The 19,905-nt window shown below is 40.8% G+C and overlaps 1 protein-coding gene across 1 annotated transcript in view; it reads left to right on the top strand.

Annotated features, from left to right (window-relative positions):
- The window catches only part of DRC11 (dynein regulatory complex subunit 11), a gene marked incomplete at both ends in the record, with an annotated part of 98,357 nt that overhangs the window by 24,971 nt on the left and 53,481 nt on the right, over nucleotides 1-19,905 (top strand). Inside the window, one exon of the mRNA XM_080346695.1 lies at nucleotides 19,425-19,512. Coding sequence (XP_080202821.1) covers nucleotides 19,425-19,512 — 88 coding nt within the window. The remainder of the gene's footprint in view (nucleotides 1-19,424; nucleotides 19,513-19,905) is intronic.

The raw sequence follows: 19,905 nt of genomic DNA, 5'->3' as shown, positions 1-19,905 counted from the left end.
CCACAGATTACATCCATTACATTAACAACAGAGCTTTACATTAAATATAGCAATTACATAGCTGGGGTTTTAATTTCAATTTCCTGTACTATTCCAGACCAGTGATATTTTTCTCTAATTTCATGTTTAGGGGTTTGGAGTGCATATGCAAAAACTGTCCTCAGTGTCTCCTCCTGTTTGCTCAATGTACATAACTACAGTTCACAAATTATGAGTCTTCCTCATGGTCATCGCTGAAATAAATTTTAAAAAGGGACAGGGAGAAGAGGGGAGAAGAATCCTCTTATTATACAGAGAAATATAGTAGTATCTTTGTCTAAGAAAAGTCATCTTTGACAGAAATCAATACAAAGGATGAGAAATCAAGATGAGGTTTTTATTACCAGAGATAGCCTCAAGAATCACAGGGGAGAGCCTAATACACAGGCTCTGCTGTAATGTATCTTATGCCCTCTAGCTGTAACAAATTACGCTGTGAATTTCTTGCAGGATTTATATGCCACTGCTCCGTGCTCTGGGGAGCATTTCATCAGTTGCATTGCTGACCTAATAACAGGGGATCTAAGTAATAGCAACTTTTATGTACATTATGTGTTATTCCCACAGATTTGGGGATTGGTTTTCTGGAGGAAGGAGGCGGCAAGGGGTAAATGTGCTTTCCTAATAGGTTTACACTTTACTGATTAGCTTTGAATGATCTTCTTGCTCTGCCTGCTGACTTGAGTACTGTCAGAAAACGAATTGGCCAAGCTTCGTGGTGAGTGAATGAGACTCCTTCTGAAGCGGGGGGTTCCTGTGCTTTATTTATTCATTTTGAACGTTCCTGACAGCCAGCCCAGACTTTGATGCAAAGGAAAAGAGGAAGAAATAGGAAGTGATCATGTAATATTTCCCTTTTTCACAAGACTGTTTTGTGGAGCTGAGTTTACTGCCAACACGCCTGTTCTTGGGGCTCCCAAGGTAGCAGGGGGTGGGGAAGGAGGAGGCAGGAGGAAGATGAATGGAGAGAGAGGTTTTGCACTGAAACTCTGCAGAATAGGGAAAGTATTCATTTGTGTCAGGCGCTGCCCGTATCGCATTTCACACTCAGTACACACTGCTTTTTATGAAGTTAATGTTAACGTGCGTGAAAGCTGCCAGGCAATCCATCAGCAGCTGGAGTCTTGCCAACAGGACAGAGACAGATGACACGTCAGCAGCACCGAGCTGTGGCACCCCCTCACCTCTGGTTTGAGGAATTGTTGCTCCAAGACCATCCAAATCTGTGTTGTTTTTCAGTCCTGTCTGGCTCGTCGTATGTGCCCTCAGCCTGCCAGAAGCACTTTTCCAAGTAACCAAGGAGTATGGTCTCTACACAATATGGCAACAGTTCACAAAACACCTGATAGGAAAATTGCTTAATAACCAGTTTTAGTGCAATGAACCTCTATGGCAGACAGTTCTCTCAAAGACCAAGCTCCAGTCTTGGAAATCTTTGGAACACCACCAGCCTTTTAATGACAATCCTCTTTTTCCATACAATGCCCTATTATTCTGGAAAATGCATTCCTTTCTTCCCTAACAGCCCTTCAATGGCATTTCTCCTGTAGGAACCTACCAAAAATTGCCTCTCTGGTATCTGGTACTTTATATTCAGCACAGACAGGAGTTACTGCCCACAGGATCCATTTATAGGTGGGTGATGAACGGCTTTCTTTCACCTAATCCATATTGTCAGTACCTGCTTACCCTGTCATCGTTAAAGGATTGTCACACACTCAAAAGCCACTTGTACGCAATATTCCACTTGAGAGCAAAAATCATCAGCCAGAAGCAACCATGAGTTCAATGTAAAAATCAGGATATTATGCAAATGAGGATAAATAAGTGGTTTCCTGCTAATTCCACCATATGAGGATGAGGTGAACTAAATCAGAAGGTGATCTGTATCTGCACCACAGTTTTCTTCTGTCCTTACCTGTTTCGCTGGAGTTGAATGTATCTTCTGTTAAGATTCTTGTACTTAGAGCTGAAAGCCTACCCAAACCAAACTCTTTAGGAAATAGCAGAAAACCAGTAGAAGCTTTTTCTGAATCACTCTGCAGCCAGTCTGGGTTGTGCCTCTTCTGAGTCTTCTCATTTTCCTCAGGAGAGCGAAGACAAGCTCTGGATTGTGGAAATGAAGCTCTGAAAGATGATGGCACTGGCTTGAGTGTCCTCCTCTGCCCAAACACTTAGTCTTCCTGCAAAACTACAGAAACATTATAGAAGAGACAACATCCTTTTTCTCTATCAACAGTTTCATCTCTTTTCTGACAGAGCTAACAACTTCATATTTTGCAAAGGCAGTAATCTCTGTGTCCTAACAATTATTGCTGGTGCAAAGTGCTCTCTGAATGCCTTTCTCCCATAGCAAAAGGCCGTTCTGCAGAAACAGCTCACAATTAATATCAGTCTCGCTGGACGTGGCTCAGCCTGCTCCCAGATGTTTGGCTGTACCGCATGGAGATAGTCAAAGCTAGCTTCAAAATCCAACAGGAACAGAGCTCTGACAGCAAAACCTGTCCAGGCCCGGCATAAATACCCTGGCAGCCAGACCACGCTGAGCTGCTCGCTGCAAGCAGCCATGGCACAGAGTCTGAACCAGTTAAAGCACATCTGTGGGAACTAAAATCCTGCCTTTGGGCTCCCAAGTGAGACAACCTCAAAGACTGATTAATTAACGTAATTAGGAGCTGTAAACATTAATGGGTAATGTTCGAGCCTTGCCTAACACATTTGTAAAGCTTCTACTGAGTAGTTATCTACTGACTAATTTTGGCAGATATCTTCAGGGCTGGAGGGAGCAAGGGAATGGAATGAAAATGCATCACTGGCTTACTGGAGGAGTACCAGAGCAAATAGCCCACTGGGTTTCTTTGAACAGAGGGAAAATAAGTTATCATAAACAAGAGGATTGTTTGTGTATGATGGGAGAGAGCAGAGCCCACGGTTCTGCAACCTGTTTTCCCATTGATTGGAACCAACTACCTAGCTCTGACAGCCATTACAAAAACAAACAAACAAAACAACAACAAAACCACACACAAAACAAAACTACCAAACAAAAAAAACACCACACACCACAAACCTTCATTCTTTCTTTCTTGCTTATGAGAACACCACACTGTCCACTTTTAAAAAGTGTGAACCCCTCTAATTCCAAAGGAGGAACAACTGCTATTAAGTCCATCTGCAGTTAATCTACTTTACTGGGTGTCTGTGGATTTACAAGAGGCAGGGGACACCTTGGGAAGCTTCTGTGCGGTGGCAGAAGTTGCCTACTTCAGTGTGTGCTAAAAATTTATGAGTGTGCTGACATTAATATAGGCAGCTTGATGGCTTTTGGGGGGATCAGTCGGAAGCCCCTGGATTCATATATTTCTCATACTTGGTGAAACACAGATAAATCTTGGTGGCGGGTATCTGAAACTGTAAGACCAGTTGAACCCTGGTGTCACGCCTCCAGAGAGACATTGATAACATCACTAGTTCTGCATTCTAAATCACCACAAACTCAGAAATACGTTGCTTTTCCAGTTTTGTAAAGTTCTGTGAATGTACAGGTCAATTTATGATTGCCACCTCTATACAGTGATTAAAAACATGTGCAAAGGACTCTGCTGTTGATCTAGAATTTTGTTCATTGATCTATCAAAAGTTTGAAATAATTAAGGAACAAAAACAAGATTCTTGAAATATTGCAGGTACAAATCAAGCTTCCTAAGGGGTTTTCAACATAACAAGTCATCCTCATGAACAACAATTTAATCACTAAGTGCATCAACACTGTACATAAGCACATCTTCACCAGCTTTCCAAATGCTACTGTTCCCCCTACAGATAGATATTCAGATATCTTAAACCACAAAGTCATTAGCAATCTTCCCTGAATAAAGTCTCCTTTCTGTGATATTTTGCTTACTGACTTAGTTACTGAAAACAAAGTCAAGTCCTGATATTATTTCACAGAGCTAAGTCCTCATTGTAAGTAGACTCTCATCAACTTCCAAGGAGATTCAGTGTTGTTTCTAAGCAAGTTTATCAATATCTGGGCTTTTTCAAGGGTGTTACAGGCAGGAGCACATACTCTTGCTCTCCAAAGCAGTTCACCACCAGTGCAAGATCAGGGAAAACTGTTTCAGTGCTGTAGCACTTTGGGCTTTTCCACTGAAAAGCTCCTCCATAGGCTTTCTGCCTGTGATGAGGCCTTTCCTCAGCATCTTGCAGGAATGCTCAGAACTTCAAGCATCTGCAAGCACATATTCATCTCTTCATCAGGCATGATTTGCATTGCACACCTCTTGCCACGCTTTCATATAAATTATGCATTAGCAACATTAAAAGCTCATTCAGATCTGAACAGTCACACATTAGCAAAGGCATAATGAGCATGGTTCTTCTTCACACCAGTCTCTTCTCCTCCACTTTTCTCCTCAGCCTGCTTGCTTCTAAATCACTTTGCCCAGCAAGACTTTTCCCCACACCATCTCATTCCCAGCTTCTGCCTCTGCAGTTTTCAACCATAAAGCTCTAAATGCTCTGCTGACTGTAGACCAAAGGCAAAATTATCCAGAGCCTGCCAGCTCAGCCTGTGGAGGTAGGATTTTTATAGGGACAGCAAAGACATTTCTGTTCCAAAGGGCAAGATGAAACTCCTTGTTCTAAATGTTGGGAGCAAAAAGATGGGTCCAATTAGACATTTTCATTTAGTTAGCGTAAGTAAAGTTATGTCTTGAACTAGTCTCCATCTTGGAAAAAAAGAGAATCATTTCAGCCAGTATTTTCAGACCTATATATTGTAATTTTAATGCTCAACTTCTACATTTCCAGTACAAATGGCTTGACAAACCTGCGATCAGCTGACAAACAGAGTTTTGTAACAGATAGTGTCAGGCAGTGACACTGGGAAAATGCTAAAACCAAAAGTGGAAAATTAATACAGCTGTTTTGGCGCTGCCAATCCCTGCCCAGTGCACTGCAGCGAGTGCACAGCTGTTCACACAAGACAAGAACTGAGATAACGTTAATCGTCAGAGGTTAGAACGCAAGAGGGATGAGAATGGTCAGATACTTGAGCTCGCACAGGAGAGACATCCCCCATGAAGCCCCAGATCAGGCATCGACAGACAAGAAGAATCACACTGTGCTGCCAATGACTGGGCTTTCCGAGTCCCCTTTTCAGTGCATAACTTTTTCCAGATATTTTACAGGGGTCCATGGCCTCCCCATTACAGACCCAGTTCCAGGGAGTCAGGCAATGCAGTGTGGAGACAGCCATAGGCGTAGTTCTGTACATACACACAGGACACCTCTTTACTCTCACTCACTCAACTTCTAAGAACACAGTATGGGACATGGGAGTAAAATGGATGGAATGAGTTAAGGCCAAAGCAATAAGCCTCAGTGTGCATATTTGGGGTACAGCTGCTGTTCAACAAGGAAAAATTAGAGGACCAAAAACAGTCTTAGCACAAGGGCAAGTTGCTCTTTGTCCTATCCTGCTCTTCACTTCTAGCCCTGTTCTTACAGACATGCCCATCCTGCACACTATTCTGTAGGATCAATTCCTGGTTTCATTTGCTTTTTGATTTGTAGCACTACAGAAGCAACGCAGACCATTACAACAAATCTAGGTTAGATTACCTTTTCTACCTTCCTCAAATGGCTGAAAGTGACCCACAGACACCCACAGTCCATTGACCTTGAGACTGAGCCTCCCGCTTAGTATTAAAGCTCCTAAAATTATTCACTCCTTTCTATGTCTAGAAGTCTGGAATAAGCTAAAGTAAATAGCATTAGTCTGAGCTGGTGCCATTTGCAAACAAGGAAAAAGATCTTGTAACTAATTAGTTCATTTTCCTAAAGTACTCATACCGATCTATAGTAATACTTAGGAATTAAAAGTCTGAAAATGCTAAGTGTTACTGACATAATGCAACAAACCCCCCACTGATATTCTCAAGGACACTTCCCAAACATTAGATTTATTTGTTGTCATAGATACTCACAAAAATTACATTCAGGGACTCACACTTGCCAGCAGCTTATTGTAAGACAGCTCTACATGTTTTAAAAACTGATCGGATTTTTCTGGAAAATGCTGCAGTAGTGTGCCCTGTTCAATGGGTGTGCTAGGTTGCAGTTCTCACACACTGCATTTTCTTTATTCTTTTCTCAAACAGAGTCCTAACAGCAGACAGGATTTCTGCTGGGTATTTAACACTGATAACTGATTTTCACCTCAGAGCTGGTTTCTGTTCTAGTAATCCAGCTTGACACCTAGCTTGACCCAGTGGGGTCCACTCTGCCATCTGATTTTTCTCTTGGTTTGGCTATCATAGCACAGCCCTAATCAATGAGAAAATAAGAAGGGCATGAATCCCAAGGGAAAGAGGAAAAGACCCAGCACAGCTATTTTTTCACTCCACTGTGACAGGGAGAGGTATCTTCCCCAGCAAGTTAATATACAGGGCAGGTAGAAGAACCAATTTGCCAACAGCAAAGTGAATGAAGATATGCTGGGATACACGAACAAGAAACAGGCAGAGAAAAAAGAATCAGGAGTCCCACTGGTGCCTGGTGGAAGGACAGAGAGGCACTGAAGTGTGAGTGGCTGGCAGAGGAGAGGTGTTTGACAGATATTCTGGGAAGAGAAAGTCTAAGGAAAAGCTTAGAAGTAAGGAGAACAAAAATCAACATGAAGCATAGAGCAGTGGCTCCCAAGCTACAGCCCTTGCTCCACAGTATGATCTCTTTGGAAAAGCAAGCGGAAGAGGTAGAAAAGACATTTTCAGCATTGTCTCTGTAAAATGCAGATAAGAAAGGGGGCAAGTGGGGGGGAAAAAAGAAACATGGAATGGACTGACACAAGCACAGCAAAGGGGTAGCAGAAACAGTCACCAGGAGCTGGAGAGGCAAGAATCAGAAGAGGGATGAGAGAGATGTATAAGTGGAAAAATAAATCCTGTAAGCTACCAATTTGAAAATTAGGGACAGTTAGAACTACAAACTGATAGAAAATATTAAGTGTGTCCAACGCAAACACAAAAGAGCAGTCCTCAAACCCATATGCCACCAAGCAAGCTGAGATAGATAGATAGATAATAAAAGACTTGATTGTCAGGAAGTCAGGTTTGACTATAGAGAGAATGAAGACATGCAAGTTACGGCTGGGAATGTAGCTGTAAATGACAACCTGTTAGTCTTTCTCACAAGAGAAAAGGAGGATATATTTAATTTTGAAATACAGTTGTTTCACTGTTTTCACTGGCAGCGGGGTTTTTTGGAGTTTACACACTGGGGACTGTAGCAGCAGAGTGTCTGATGGAAAATAAGGCTGATTCAGGGCATTGTGGCTTCATTTCCATTTAATAAATTGTTGAAGTTACTTAAGTGCTGAATTTCAAATGAATTCCACATCCAGGAGACTTGCATCATCTGACACAGAAAATCCAGGCTTCTGCTGGAAATCTGTGCAATGTTAACCACACTGCTGAGAGCTCTTCCCCTCCAGTTCCATTTCTCCTTGCCCTTCCTCACCTTGGAAAAAATAGCCCATCTCTATTTTTTTTAAACAGATTTCAAATATGCAATGAGACTCAAACTCAACTGCCATAAGATACCACTAAGGCTGAGACCACAACTTCAGTAAAAGTAGGTTCTTCAGAATGTCCCAATTCCAGAAGGGTTAAGCAGAAGTGATGGGCAGTTGAAGGAAGGGAAAGAACACAGGCACAGAAGCAGGTTAATCCCATCAGCCTCTAGATCTCCATAGTGGACCAGCTGCTACAGGCTCCAGGTGACAGCCATACACTGACTACAAGCCCAGGGATGGCAAGCATGTCAAGGGCAAGTGAGGCATTTTTTTTCTTCTTTGTATTTTTTCTTCTTTGAGGTAATTTCCCTTGAAAGCACCAGATTACTTACTAACTTACTTTAAGTGAACAGTGTGCTGCTGTGTTTGGTAAGCATCTAGGTAAACTCTTCCCAGTGCAAAGTTAAAGTTGATCAATCCAAATCCTATACTTGGATTGGATCTCACCTTAACTCTGAAAAGGTTTGAAGGTATTATTTCTCTGGGCGGAACAAGAACGTGCCTGAAGCCCGAGTCTCACCACTCCTTCCCGAGTCAATATGTTTCAGTTTTACTGAGAATTTCAGTGCACAGGAGATTAGTCAGACTCCATCAAGCAGGTTGTTTTTATTATCCAGGTCAGGTTCAAGGGCTTTTAAGTCAAGCTGCATTTCAGTCCTGTGCAGATACAACAGAAGATCTAATTATTTATAGTAATTTACTTCAAATACACCCAGCTATTAACATCACAAACTACCCAATTTTTGTCTGCTATGTCAGGCATCCTTAGGTCTTAAGCAAGAGCAATAGTCAGAGTTACTATCCCAGGTTAAATAAGAGATTTAACAGTGCATAAGGAGGGTTGCTAGTTCTCTTTAGGATCCATACGTACTAAATAATTTTATCAGCATAGTGCCATTCAGTAAGATACCGTACAAAATACAATATTGTTTGACTTGGGAAAAGAGCATAGCAGCATAAAAGAGCTGATACAATATTTACTGAGATATTTATGTAATACTAGGAAAGTGCATTAGCCTTAACTAAATTCTGTTCAAATATTCCCCTCCCTCTTTTACTGACACAATAATCCTTTGGTGGCTTGGAAAGGAAGATTACTCTCCTGTTTTGTATTGCTCATAACACTGGGAGACTGGCTCTTTCCTGCAGATTTTTCTGGAAAGCATCTCATCCAGCAACCAATTTTTAACGTACCGGTTTAAAGCATGGCTACAAGTTAAAGGCCGCAGTCTCCATAGCTGCAGGAATCCTTGAAGTATTCCAAGTCAAAATTCAATTGCTCAAAGAGAGCAAATTCCAGAGCCAGAGCTCTGCCATCTTTCATATTGCGTACATGTGCTTCCCATCATTGGCTTCACTCTCAGAGCTGCTACAGAGGGGGTAACACTATGCCCAAAATATCATTTCACCTTCATCCTCCTATGGGAACTAGTGTATAATACATGATTCTTTTCTTTATGTATTGCAAGGTTTGCAATTGCAGGAGGCCTGGGAACTAGTGGGAGCAGCCGATTACAGCCTCTCCCACGTATGTGCCTATATTTCATTCCTGTCCAAACCTAATCTTTACATTCTTTGCCCTGGGAAGCTCTGCTATCCTGTAATAAGGCCGTTCCAGACAACTGATCTCTGTACAGTCCTGTGAAGCAGTACATTTAGATCTCCAGCACTACAAACAAACAAACAAAAAACACCACACACAAAACACCACCAAATACAAAAGAACCCCAAGATTGATTTTAGTGAATAAACCTGCACTTCAAGTCTGAGCCTTCAAACTGCACATCCCACACCACCTTACCTGTTATACAATTTTGTTAGGAGAAAATTACTGATGTTTGGGCACTTTGCTTCCACCAAGAGTGGACTGCAGGTCCAGTTCCAAATTCCTGGAGGACATGCCTCTCCCTGGGTCTCCAACCAGGTGTCTGCTTCTTCTGCCACATCGCCAGCAACTCACTGCAACGCTGGCCCCATCTACCAAGGAGATGCTTAAAAAGCATATTAAGCCACCATATAAATGAACAAAAATAAAAAGCCTTCCATTTTTTGCTTATAATTGATTAAATTTGAGAGTATCTCACTGTGAGTAACACATGCAGAAGAATTCAGTCATTTGGAGAGGCAATACCAGAGTTCTACAAAAGGCATTTGATTTGTTGTCCGTCTTGAAGACTGCCCATGTTTTTAGGCAATTTAAGGAGACTATAGATCATACACCAGAAACACACCAAACAGGTACAGAAATTCAGCACCCCAGTTTTTCATTCACAAAACTACAAGGTTAGAGTTAATGAACGTGGCATGTCAGGGCATTACTATGTGTTTCTTGGACTGCAGAGATGACCGAGTTGTTAACATTGTTGATAAATGGATGCTCTTAATACCAGCCTGACAGTGGCTTCTAATTGAGCTCATCCGAAACATTCATCTTTGTCTTTTCCTCACAGTTTTTAAAATTGTCACAGCAGAGGTTTGAAATTATTTTTCTTACTACTGAGCTGTTTGGGTATTAGCATTGACCAAGAGTCTCTAAGTATCTCTAACTTTATATGCAGATTCTCCGCAACATTCTTCAATATCAGTCTCAGTTTTTTCCTGGTTTTATACTTTGTGTACACCTGATTGTGATTTATTCAAATAAGTGTGCACAAGCCAATTGGGAAAAACATTGAAAACTCAAGTACTGTGGCTGCTTTCATATGCATGAAATTGCCTCAGATTTATCATTAGATAGATAGTTTGAGCGCTCATACAAACCACTGAGAACCAGACCTCTTGAAGTGGACGAGAACATTAGCAGCAGTGAAATAGAGAGCAGCATATTTGGTTGCCTTCTTTAAAATTTAGGAACACACTATGTGCCATTTTCATCTTCTCATTGCCCACTGAAGTTTTTCTGCCAGAAAGGCTTCTCAAGGAATCACAGTCTTAGCTACAAGTATCACCTTTAGCACAGCACTATGATTTCAGTCTTAAATGAACTAGCAAGGCACTCTCCCAAGCAGTAATGGGATGCCTGACAGATCCTGATTACACATTGTCCTTTACAAACGCTTAAAGTCAGATGGGCAGGCAGCAGGTCAGAGGCACAGTGATCCATGAATGGGACAGCCATGATATAGTGGTTGAAGAGGACAACATGCACATACAGATCATTTTAATCCAGGGAGTCGAAAAAAAATGATGCAAGTTATGCCAGACTGGACCATGTTTCTGCATTGATACCATAGACATAATGCAGAGATCTGAGCTACCGAAACATGTCTGAAACATCACTTCAGATTTACTCATCATCTTCACATGAAGTGACACAAGCAGTTACAAACCAGATAAAAACCACATTGTTTTACCATGCTTAAGTTTTAAATACTGCTTGTTTTAAATACTGAGACAAAAGGCTTCTCTTGTGTGCCATTATTGTATTTATTCCAGTGTTTAAATAAGGGTAGATCAAAGCACAAAGCTTCTCCACTCATGTTCAGGCTCTTAGTCCATTTTTCTGTACAGATATAAAGGGTGCATATGCTGCATAGCACGGGTGTTTGACATGCCCCAAGTGCATTGAATTTGTTATGCACACACAAAACTATCCACCCAGCATACGAGCAATAGGTTCAGGTAGAGAGCAGTTGCTTCAGGGAGTTTTTAATCAGCTAATACCTCTAATACCCTTGAAATACTTCAAGTACCTTTCACAGTCAGCTGGTGGCAGAAGAAATACAGCATATGTGAAACTATTTCAGAACAAAGAGGACAGCAAAGTCCTGAGAGAGGTGACACAGAGCTTGGGTGCTAGTGGCACTTTTCCAGATGGGCGACCTGTCCAGGGCACCATTTCTCAACCCTCCCCAAAGCATTATCTTCAGGTTAAAGTGATGGGCCATGGCAAAACAATTTAAAGCAGCCGTGCCCAGTTTGCAGCCTTCTTTTGCTTCTGTAGAGATGCATTTTGTTTTAGTAACACCTTGACCTCTAGAAGCAAAAGTGATTGCTCAAATTTCTCATAAACAAATCCGATAAGACAAAATGCTCTCTGTACTGCATTTCACTCCAAATCCCAAAGAAACTTGTGATGTTGGAGGGCAAGTTATTTCTTTTGGCTGGCCTTGCTACAAAAATCACATGCTTTATTTTCCTCTTTACAAAATTCATATTGTGTTAATAAAGTACTGTTGATTCCCTCTGGCTGACTCTGCAGGAAAGCTATTCTCGCAAAGCTTCTAGTCTGAGTTAAAGTAATCTTGCTTAAAACTGGCCATAATTGTTTCAGTCTCTTAAGTTTAATACTAAACACAGGAAATATTGCCAATTTGAGTCAGGATTCAGCATTCTGTGAAGGCAGGATAAGCTGAGCAAAGGTAAGGAATTCAGTAAATGCGAGGGGGAATTTGACCTGGCCTTTCTCTGAGCCAGCTTCTGTATTGTTGACCTTGCTCTAAAGAGAATGGAAAGATAGAAGGAAAAATCAAACCAGATGAGAGTTTAATGAGAGTTTTAAGTTCCAGAATTGTCATTAGTCCGTCAGCCAAGTCCCCCAGACCTGTTGTTGGGCCCTGGGGGGAGTTCTTCCTCCATAGGAAGGATTGCTCAACCTAATTCTCCTACAGACAGGTTGACAGTATCACATTCCTCTAAAGGCTGTAGACAGTCAACAGGAAGCTGACACTGGAAATAAGCCCAGGCACAGTCCAACTGTGAAAAAGAGGAGCAGCCCTTCACCTTTTGAGATGGGCCCTTAAGGAAAATAGCCTTCTTCAGAGCTCTGGTAAACATGGGGTGATGAACAAGCCCAAAAGAGAAGGACAAGCACTAAAGGAAGGGTGGACGTAGGAAACGAAGCACAGGTGCAAGTGTTAGATGTCAGTAGGTGCTCTGGAGCTTTCAGAGAAGCAAAAAGGCAGGAATTTGTTTCTCTCAGCAACATTTTACCCCAACACAAATTCATACAGTCAATTTGATTAATTCCTCACAGACAAGGCAGTTACAGGTGTGATACCGTGACGTGCCCTGCTCCTAGCTCAGAAACAATTCCCTCTAAGGGCAAGGATGGGACATCCCAGTGTCCTTGTGTCCACCAAGAGATGTTGCCACTGTTACTGCAGAGAGCCTCACACCAGGCTTAGCAGCAGCTCTGCCCAACACTGTTCCATATTGCAAGAGCCAAGCCAAAACCCCTAAATAACCCTGTAGAAAACTGTGTTCCAGTCCCTTTAATCTTATTTCTGTTTCTGTGCCACAATGGCTAAACATAATGCTCATCTTCTCTAGGTCTGCCTAAGCCTTCAGAATGGGCTGGGTGTTACTAACTGTTGCAAATTAGATCATTTGCTTCGGTCAGGATATGACTTCTCCCAGTCCTGAAGTAATTCAGATTTGAGTACTAAGAAAATGTTTTGCAATCTTTTCTAAGGAAGGGGACATGCAAAATCAGAAATACCACAACGTTCTGTGAGCGTTGATATTGCCAGATTTTTATTCTGATTTTCCTTTTTTTTTTTTTTCTCCAATTTAAGTTATTCATGGAACCATAAATTAAACCTTTTTGTTTCTCCTTTGTGTTATTCATGCCCATATCGCCTTTTATTGCTATTCAAAAACTTAGCGGTAATTTGCAGTGCTACCTTCCCATGTGTCCATTTCCCTTCAAAGAGAAAACCTCTCGCCATTTTAAACCAGGAATAATTTTTGAAGTAAATGACAGGTCAAAAAAAAAGATCCTTTTCCCCTGTAGTTTACTGCAGGAGGCAGGATAACCAGGAGTCCTGGCACAGAAAGCTCATGCCCAAATCTATCTGAAGGGAAACAGAAATTCCCTTTTTTCCAGTGTGATAATTATCTATTACTATTCTTAAAAGACCAGGACAATTCTTGAAAAGGTAGAATAAGTTTATGACAAAGCAGAACAGACTGTTTCGCTGGAAGAACTCAAGAGGCTTAAGAACAACTGTACTGGGTCAGCCAAAGGTCTACCTTTCCTGGCCAATAATACTACATGTAATAAAACTATCAGAGAGATTTACCACATTCCACATTTAAGTCTGTCCCCTCCAACAACTGTTCCCAACTTTTACTTGACTTTGAAGCTCACTTCTGTCATTACAGATCTTCAGGCTTTAGGTACCCAAAATACTGTATATTGTTTCTAATTATGGTCATTACAATAATAAAGAATATCACCTTTCCCCACAAACCTTTCACACTAATTCCTCCTTGGGAATGTTTCTTCTTGCACATTGTTGGCCTCACAACACTTGATCTTAAATTTTTAAAGCCGAATATTTGTCCAGAACAATAAAGTTTCTAATCCTCCAAACGCTTCTCCCTGCAAGTCACTCCACTGAATTACTTCCATGCATAACGATCATACATACAAGCAAATGCTTGGAGGATCAGGACCTTAGATAAAACACCAGTTGTAACATGCCTGTGTCCAAACCCATTAAGGATGACAAGAAGCCTATGGAAATTGATCTTGCTTTATGAGTAATTCTTTATTTGCATAGGTTATTTTTCCTGGACGTGATTATCAAAGAGCTAAAGCAAGCACACACAAAAGGAAAGAAAATGCCACAGCAGAGACGCCTAAAATAAACCAACACTGCTATTTAAGTAGTTTGAGAGAACCCATACCAGCTGGTATTACAGAAACAGGCAAGAACTACAAAACAACAAGGGATTTATTTCTTTAAAAGGTTTCCCCCTTCTGTTTTTGTTCCTATTCTGCACAGAACACTCTGCTGGCCCTCTGAGTAGAGCATACAGCCATCATTCATGCCTTTTCTTCTGCGCACAGCCCACATCCTTTCTTATTCTGAAAAGAGTTAAACCCTCTTTTTCCTCCAAAGAACAATTTTTTATTTTTCCTGACAACGCCTTTTATACAATTAGCTAGAGAAGCCATGGCCAAAAAGAAAGAACAACACATGTAAAATCATGCCAGAAAACAGAGTAGGTAGTAACTTATTGAGTCTATTACCAGACAAAATGTTTAAATCAATGGTGTGTTCTCATAAATCAAAAGCCATATTTAGCCTTAACTATATCCATCCCTGAGAAGTGTGAAATAGAGACAAAACACTTAAGAAAAAAGGGTGATGCTGCTGAAATGAGGAGGGGAGGAAGCAGCTTATGAGTCAAGCACAGCACAGTGTCATCACAGAGACAGGGAATTTATTTTATAGGTCAGAATTGAGGTGCTGCAGAATTTAGTCCTGAGCCAGTCACATTAACTCATACCGAGTCTGATGGTGATTTGAGATGTTAAAGAACCATTTGAACCTAGTTAAAACCTGGACACTTATGTGGGTTGTGCAGTAGAACAAAAATCGAGCCCAGAAGAGCCAGGACTTTATGCTACATAACCAGAGACAAAAGGGTCCATGTTGCAGACCACAAAATATGGTTATTTTTCAATTACACTGGACATATCTAAGTTATTGTAAGAGGAATACATTTGGAAAAGGGGAGAGCAGTAACAGTGAAGCAGAGAACAGAATGTAACTCGAGAAACAGTGCAAGAATCTCATTGGATCCTTTTCTTTCTTAGCTGGGAGTGGAAGATCATTTCTTTTCACTCCTCCATCTTTGTTCATCCTCTCAACTCTTCCAGTTGAGCTGGTTTGATTCAGATTTAGGACTCCCATTCATTCCAATTAGATGGCTTTTCTGTAAAGCTGTTTACTAAACCCATGCTATGCTCCTGTTGACAGGATTTCACTGCTTTCCAGAAAAGTAATGGATTTCTCACATACCAGTTTCTAAAGATCCCTTCAGCAATGTCCTCCGCAGCACAGAAACATTTAGTAGTTTTGTTAAAGCGGTGGCTCTGACTCAAAGAAAGATACTTTGCCTGCTGTGAACTCTGTTTGGCACTCAGTTTGATTTGCAGCAGTGCGAGCAAGGCTCCTAAATGCAGGTTTCTGTTCAGTGGCCTGTGAACACGCAGCGGGGAGCAGGTCACCCCCAAAAACCATCCTCAGCTCCTTGCCTGAGGGCTGTGAAGCAGCAGACTTCGGATCTTTAGTCTATAAGGGCTTCCCTAGGGCACTGCTGTAGTTTCTCACAAGGTGGAGGTCTCCTAACCCTAACCCTTCCATTTCACATTATTTGATTTCTTTGCAGCCACCGAGTCCAGTCCTCCCAAGCAGCCATACTCTTTTTTACAAATTCCATTTGTTCGTTTAGACAGACAGTTTTATTAGCACTGTGTCCTCCGTATGAAATCCAATGGTTACAGTAGAAATTGCTTCTGATTTTGCTTGCAGTCCTTTAACACATTTTCAGCACTCCCACTGAAGCAATCGTGTTGAAAGTAAGAGTTGCTTCTTCCCGTTCTGGCATTTACACGTTTTTATGAGATGCTAGGAAAGCACAATCGGATATTTTCCCCCCTTACAAACTTTGAGACAATAATGAATAACAGACCCATTGAGTTTTGACTTGCCTCAAAACCAGGTGTTTCTGACATGTATCATGTCTCTCAAATATATTACACACTCCAATACTTTTCTTATCAAGAGCTTGGACTTTTTACAGTCTCCGCTCCCCATCAACATGCAACAAGACTTTCAGGCTTTCCTGACCACCAGTTTTTGCATAGTGCTGCCATTTTAGTGACATGCACAGAAAGCATCAGGGCGTGTGAACTTGGTGAGTAATCTGTCACCTTCATATAGTGACTAACATGCAAAGGAAGCATCAAAGAACTATGAATATTGAAAATAAAAGCTGGGCAGATTAGAGAAAATACAGACCAAATAGTTTTTCTCACTGAACTAAGAGAGCAATCAAACACCAGCCTGAAATACACATTCTGTAATTTCTCATGGGCTAAAGTCTTACAATGACTGTAGTTGTGATTCAGCTTTTGGAGTCAACAAACAACGGAGATGCAGGTGTAATGCCCTTGCACTCCTCAGTTCGATTTTCAGCCTAGTTGCTGACTTTTTGAACTTGTGCAGCTCCACCTTCTGCAAGTCTTGGTTTACAGCGTGGTTGTGCCATTAGTGCCACACAAGCGGAGCCAAGGATTCCCACCATAAAACGCTCCTCTCTGCTTCCAGCAAAACAAATCAGCATGCTAGGCTCAAGTTTGGAGCAAGTTCTTACGTCATCTGGATTAATTTTCTTTCAGTATTGCCTTAGAACTGGCTCTAATAATGAATATGTCATTATTTCTAGGAAGTTTCAAAAAGGGAGGGCAGCTTAGGATCATTTGAACGATTATTATTGTAAAGCAAGCTCTAAATCATACTGCGTATTTGGAAGATCCTCCTAATTCAAGAGCTCTTCACTGTTCAATGTGGGACATGCCTGGTGGGACCCTCTTGAGCCATAGATGAAGTGTAGTTTATCTGATGGAACGAAGATTTAGGAATATCCTTGGCTGTTCACAGAGTGCATGCTGTCTGCTCATTTTATCCTTGTGTTTTGTCATTATCAACAACTGTAAAACAAGCTTATACAAAATAGTTTGGGTTCAGTTGAATCCAAATTAACATTGTGGAATGAATGCATGAGACAGCCCGCTGTGATGGTTCTGACTAGAATGCTGCCAAGAAGTGAATGGAGAATGAAAACTGAGATTCATTACATTTTAAATGGACTTGTGACCAGGAAGATCAATGGCTGCATTTTTCTGTGCAGATTTACAGGCCAAATGAATCCCTGGTTTAACCTCTGAACTCAGAGGGTTTCATAAAGAGAGGAATTTGTCTATAAGGGTCATGCATGTGCATGCTTTCCAGGCATTACAAGATTGAAGTTGTAGTCATTTAAACCTAGAAGAGAAAGAGGAGGTCGGGTTGTAAAATGAGACTTAAGAATACTGCTCTTTGGCCATCAGACAACAATTGATATGCTAAACAACAGTGGACAAGAAACGATAAGGTCCAGAAAGAAAAAAACAGATGCCCCTGAGGAATTAGCACAACTGAAACGTGGGGTATCTGTCTGCTCTCGGGTCACTGATGACCATGGGAACTCACATTCTGCATTACCCTCAACTGAAGACCCAGTCCCCAGACAGCTGACTGGTTAATAAATGGCTGACGCTTTACTTCCACTTGTGTGAAAAGAATGGCTTTACCTTCTCTTCACCTTATTTTTCAACTTAAGCACTTGCTGTGGGAGTTACGAAAAGATGAGTTGAGCCACGTCATCCCAAACAGCCACACCGGCTGTGAGCAGAATCACACAAAATGAAAATTATAAACAAACTGGAACCAACTTCCAAATGTGAGAATTTGACAGAATTTCTACAGCACTCACTTATACTCATCATAGATGTTCAAATGGTAAATATTTCTATCTCCAAGAGCCCTAAATGATTTTAAAATGAAAAGCTAATACAAATACCAAATGTAACACTAATAAATAATGAAAGCTGGCACTGATATCACAGTCAGTGGGTGGTGGACTCCAAACTGATTCTTCACCCGCAGTGCATATTGCCTTTCCTTCCTCCCAGCTGGCATTAGTAAAGCAGCAACAGCCTTAATATCAGATTTTGAGAGATGTGTTGCTGTAAGCCCGACCTGAAGCAGCATTTAAAACAAGGTTGCATTTCACATAAAATTGAGCTATTTTCTGGCTGTTTGTAAAAAGTGAAACATGATCTAACGTTAAATAAACACGATGATGCAGGGTTTTGAGGCCAAAATACCATCATAACTGGATTATTTTTTTTTAATACACTAACAATGACATCCCTTTGTTCACATAGAATGGCTTCTGGAAATGCAGTGACCAAATTTTTGCATCTTTTTCCATATAGAAGTTGTAATTATTGACCATGCAAGTCAGAGCTTAGAATTACAGATGAATGTTTATTCTTTTGTAATTTGTATTGTATTAATACTAGCTAGGGATCCAAACTGTACACATGGTACTATAGAAACATAACTTATGCTCTGTTCCAAAGACCTCAGTTTAAAATTGAGTCTACTAAACAGTAGCCTAGGGAAATCCCTTAAGGTACCAGTTTTTTAAAAATGAAAGCATTTTTTATTAATCACATTGACCTTGCTGAGCTATTTTCTTCTCGAGGAAAATTTCATTTCAATTAAAGGAAACATTACTATTGTATTTGAAAGTAAAACAAGGATTTTTCTGCAGTGGTATAATTTTTTTGTGGAACAGAACATCTTCCTGATATTACCAAAGAAACAGAAAATCTTACCGATAAAACCCAAAAAGCTACAAAAATGAAAGAAGTAAGAGTCTTATAAATGTAATAACTACAGTCCATAGACCATTTATATTGACATCTTTTAATCTCTTTCTGAAAGGTCTGAAAGCAGCCTGCATTATCCATACCATCCAAGAAACCTTATTATAAAGCCCTTCATCCCTCCTCCCCATCTTCTATCACCACCAAATTGTGCAATTACAGTGGGAATTTTTGAGGGTGAAGAACCTCAAACAAATATAATCCGGAATTTGTAAATCAAAATCTATTTAAATAGAAGTGTCCTTTTAAAAGGAGCTGGATGTTGAAAGCAGATAACAGATCTATAAACATATGTACTTCAACTTAAAATCTCTTGAAGTTATTTGCAGTCTTAAAAAAAAAGTTCCTTAAGGACTTTCAATGTTTGATGGGCCATTGGACAAGAGACATAGGCTGGTAACTGTTTTAATTAATTTCCTGGACAAAAAAGCCACTGTCATAGGAAGTGATCCAGCTTTCTGTTTTTGAGTAGGAGGTAAAGGAGGATATGCTTCCCCATCATCTAACGTCTTTGTCAAACAGATTTTAAAAAATCATGGATATTAATTAGTTTTCTATCTTCTGTTTCTCACACAGGCATATCGTAGGCAAGTTTCCCGACTATCCTAGTGAAGAGGCAGGAGGTTCAATGACTGTTTTTGATTCTCAAAAAACTGCAGAGCAGGTACTGTCAACTCCTCTAATGCAAAAGGTTAATGGAATTGGGGGTGGAATCTCCACAAAACATCTGTTTAGTTAATTTTTCATAACCATGGCCTCTAGCACTCCAGGAGGCTTATTGTTAAAGAGCTTTTTGCTGCAAGTGAAAGGATAGTTTTCTTCCAGGGTATACCACAAAACTCACGTACCAAAATTTGTTCCCTTATTTGTTCCCTTGCAAGATGTGCAGGCACTCAAGGAAAAGGTGCTCAGGCATGCAGGTTACACATAGGTAAATGTCTGAGGGAGCTACGAGGAAGGGGCTCAGCTACAAACAGTTGCTCTCCATTTGCTTAGACTGGTGCTAGCTACTAGTAGAAATATATATTAAACAGTTTAAAGAACCTTTGTTTGAAAA

This window comes from Nesoenas mayeri (genome assembly GCF_963082525.1).
Source record: "Nesoenas mayeri genome assembly, chromosome: 6".
NCBI classification, from domain to species: Eukaryota; Metazoa; Chordata; class Aves; order Columbiformes; family Columbidae; genus Nesoenas; species Nesoenas mayeri.
The sequence above is the reverse complement of the archived record's forward strand: the minus strand, read 5'-3'. Positions and strand labels throughout refer to the sequence as shown.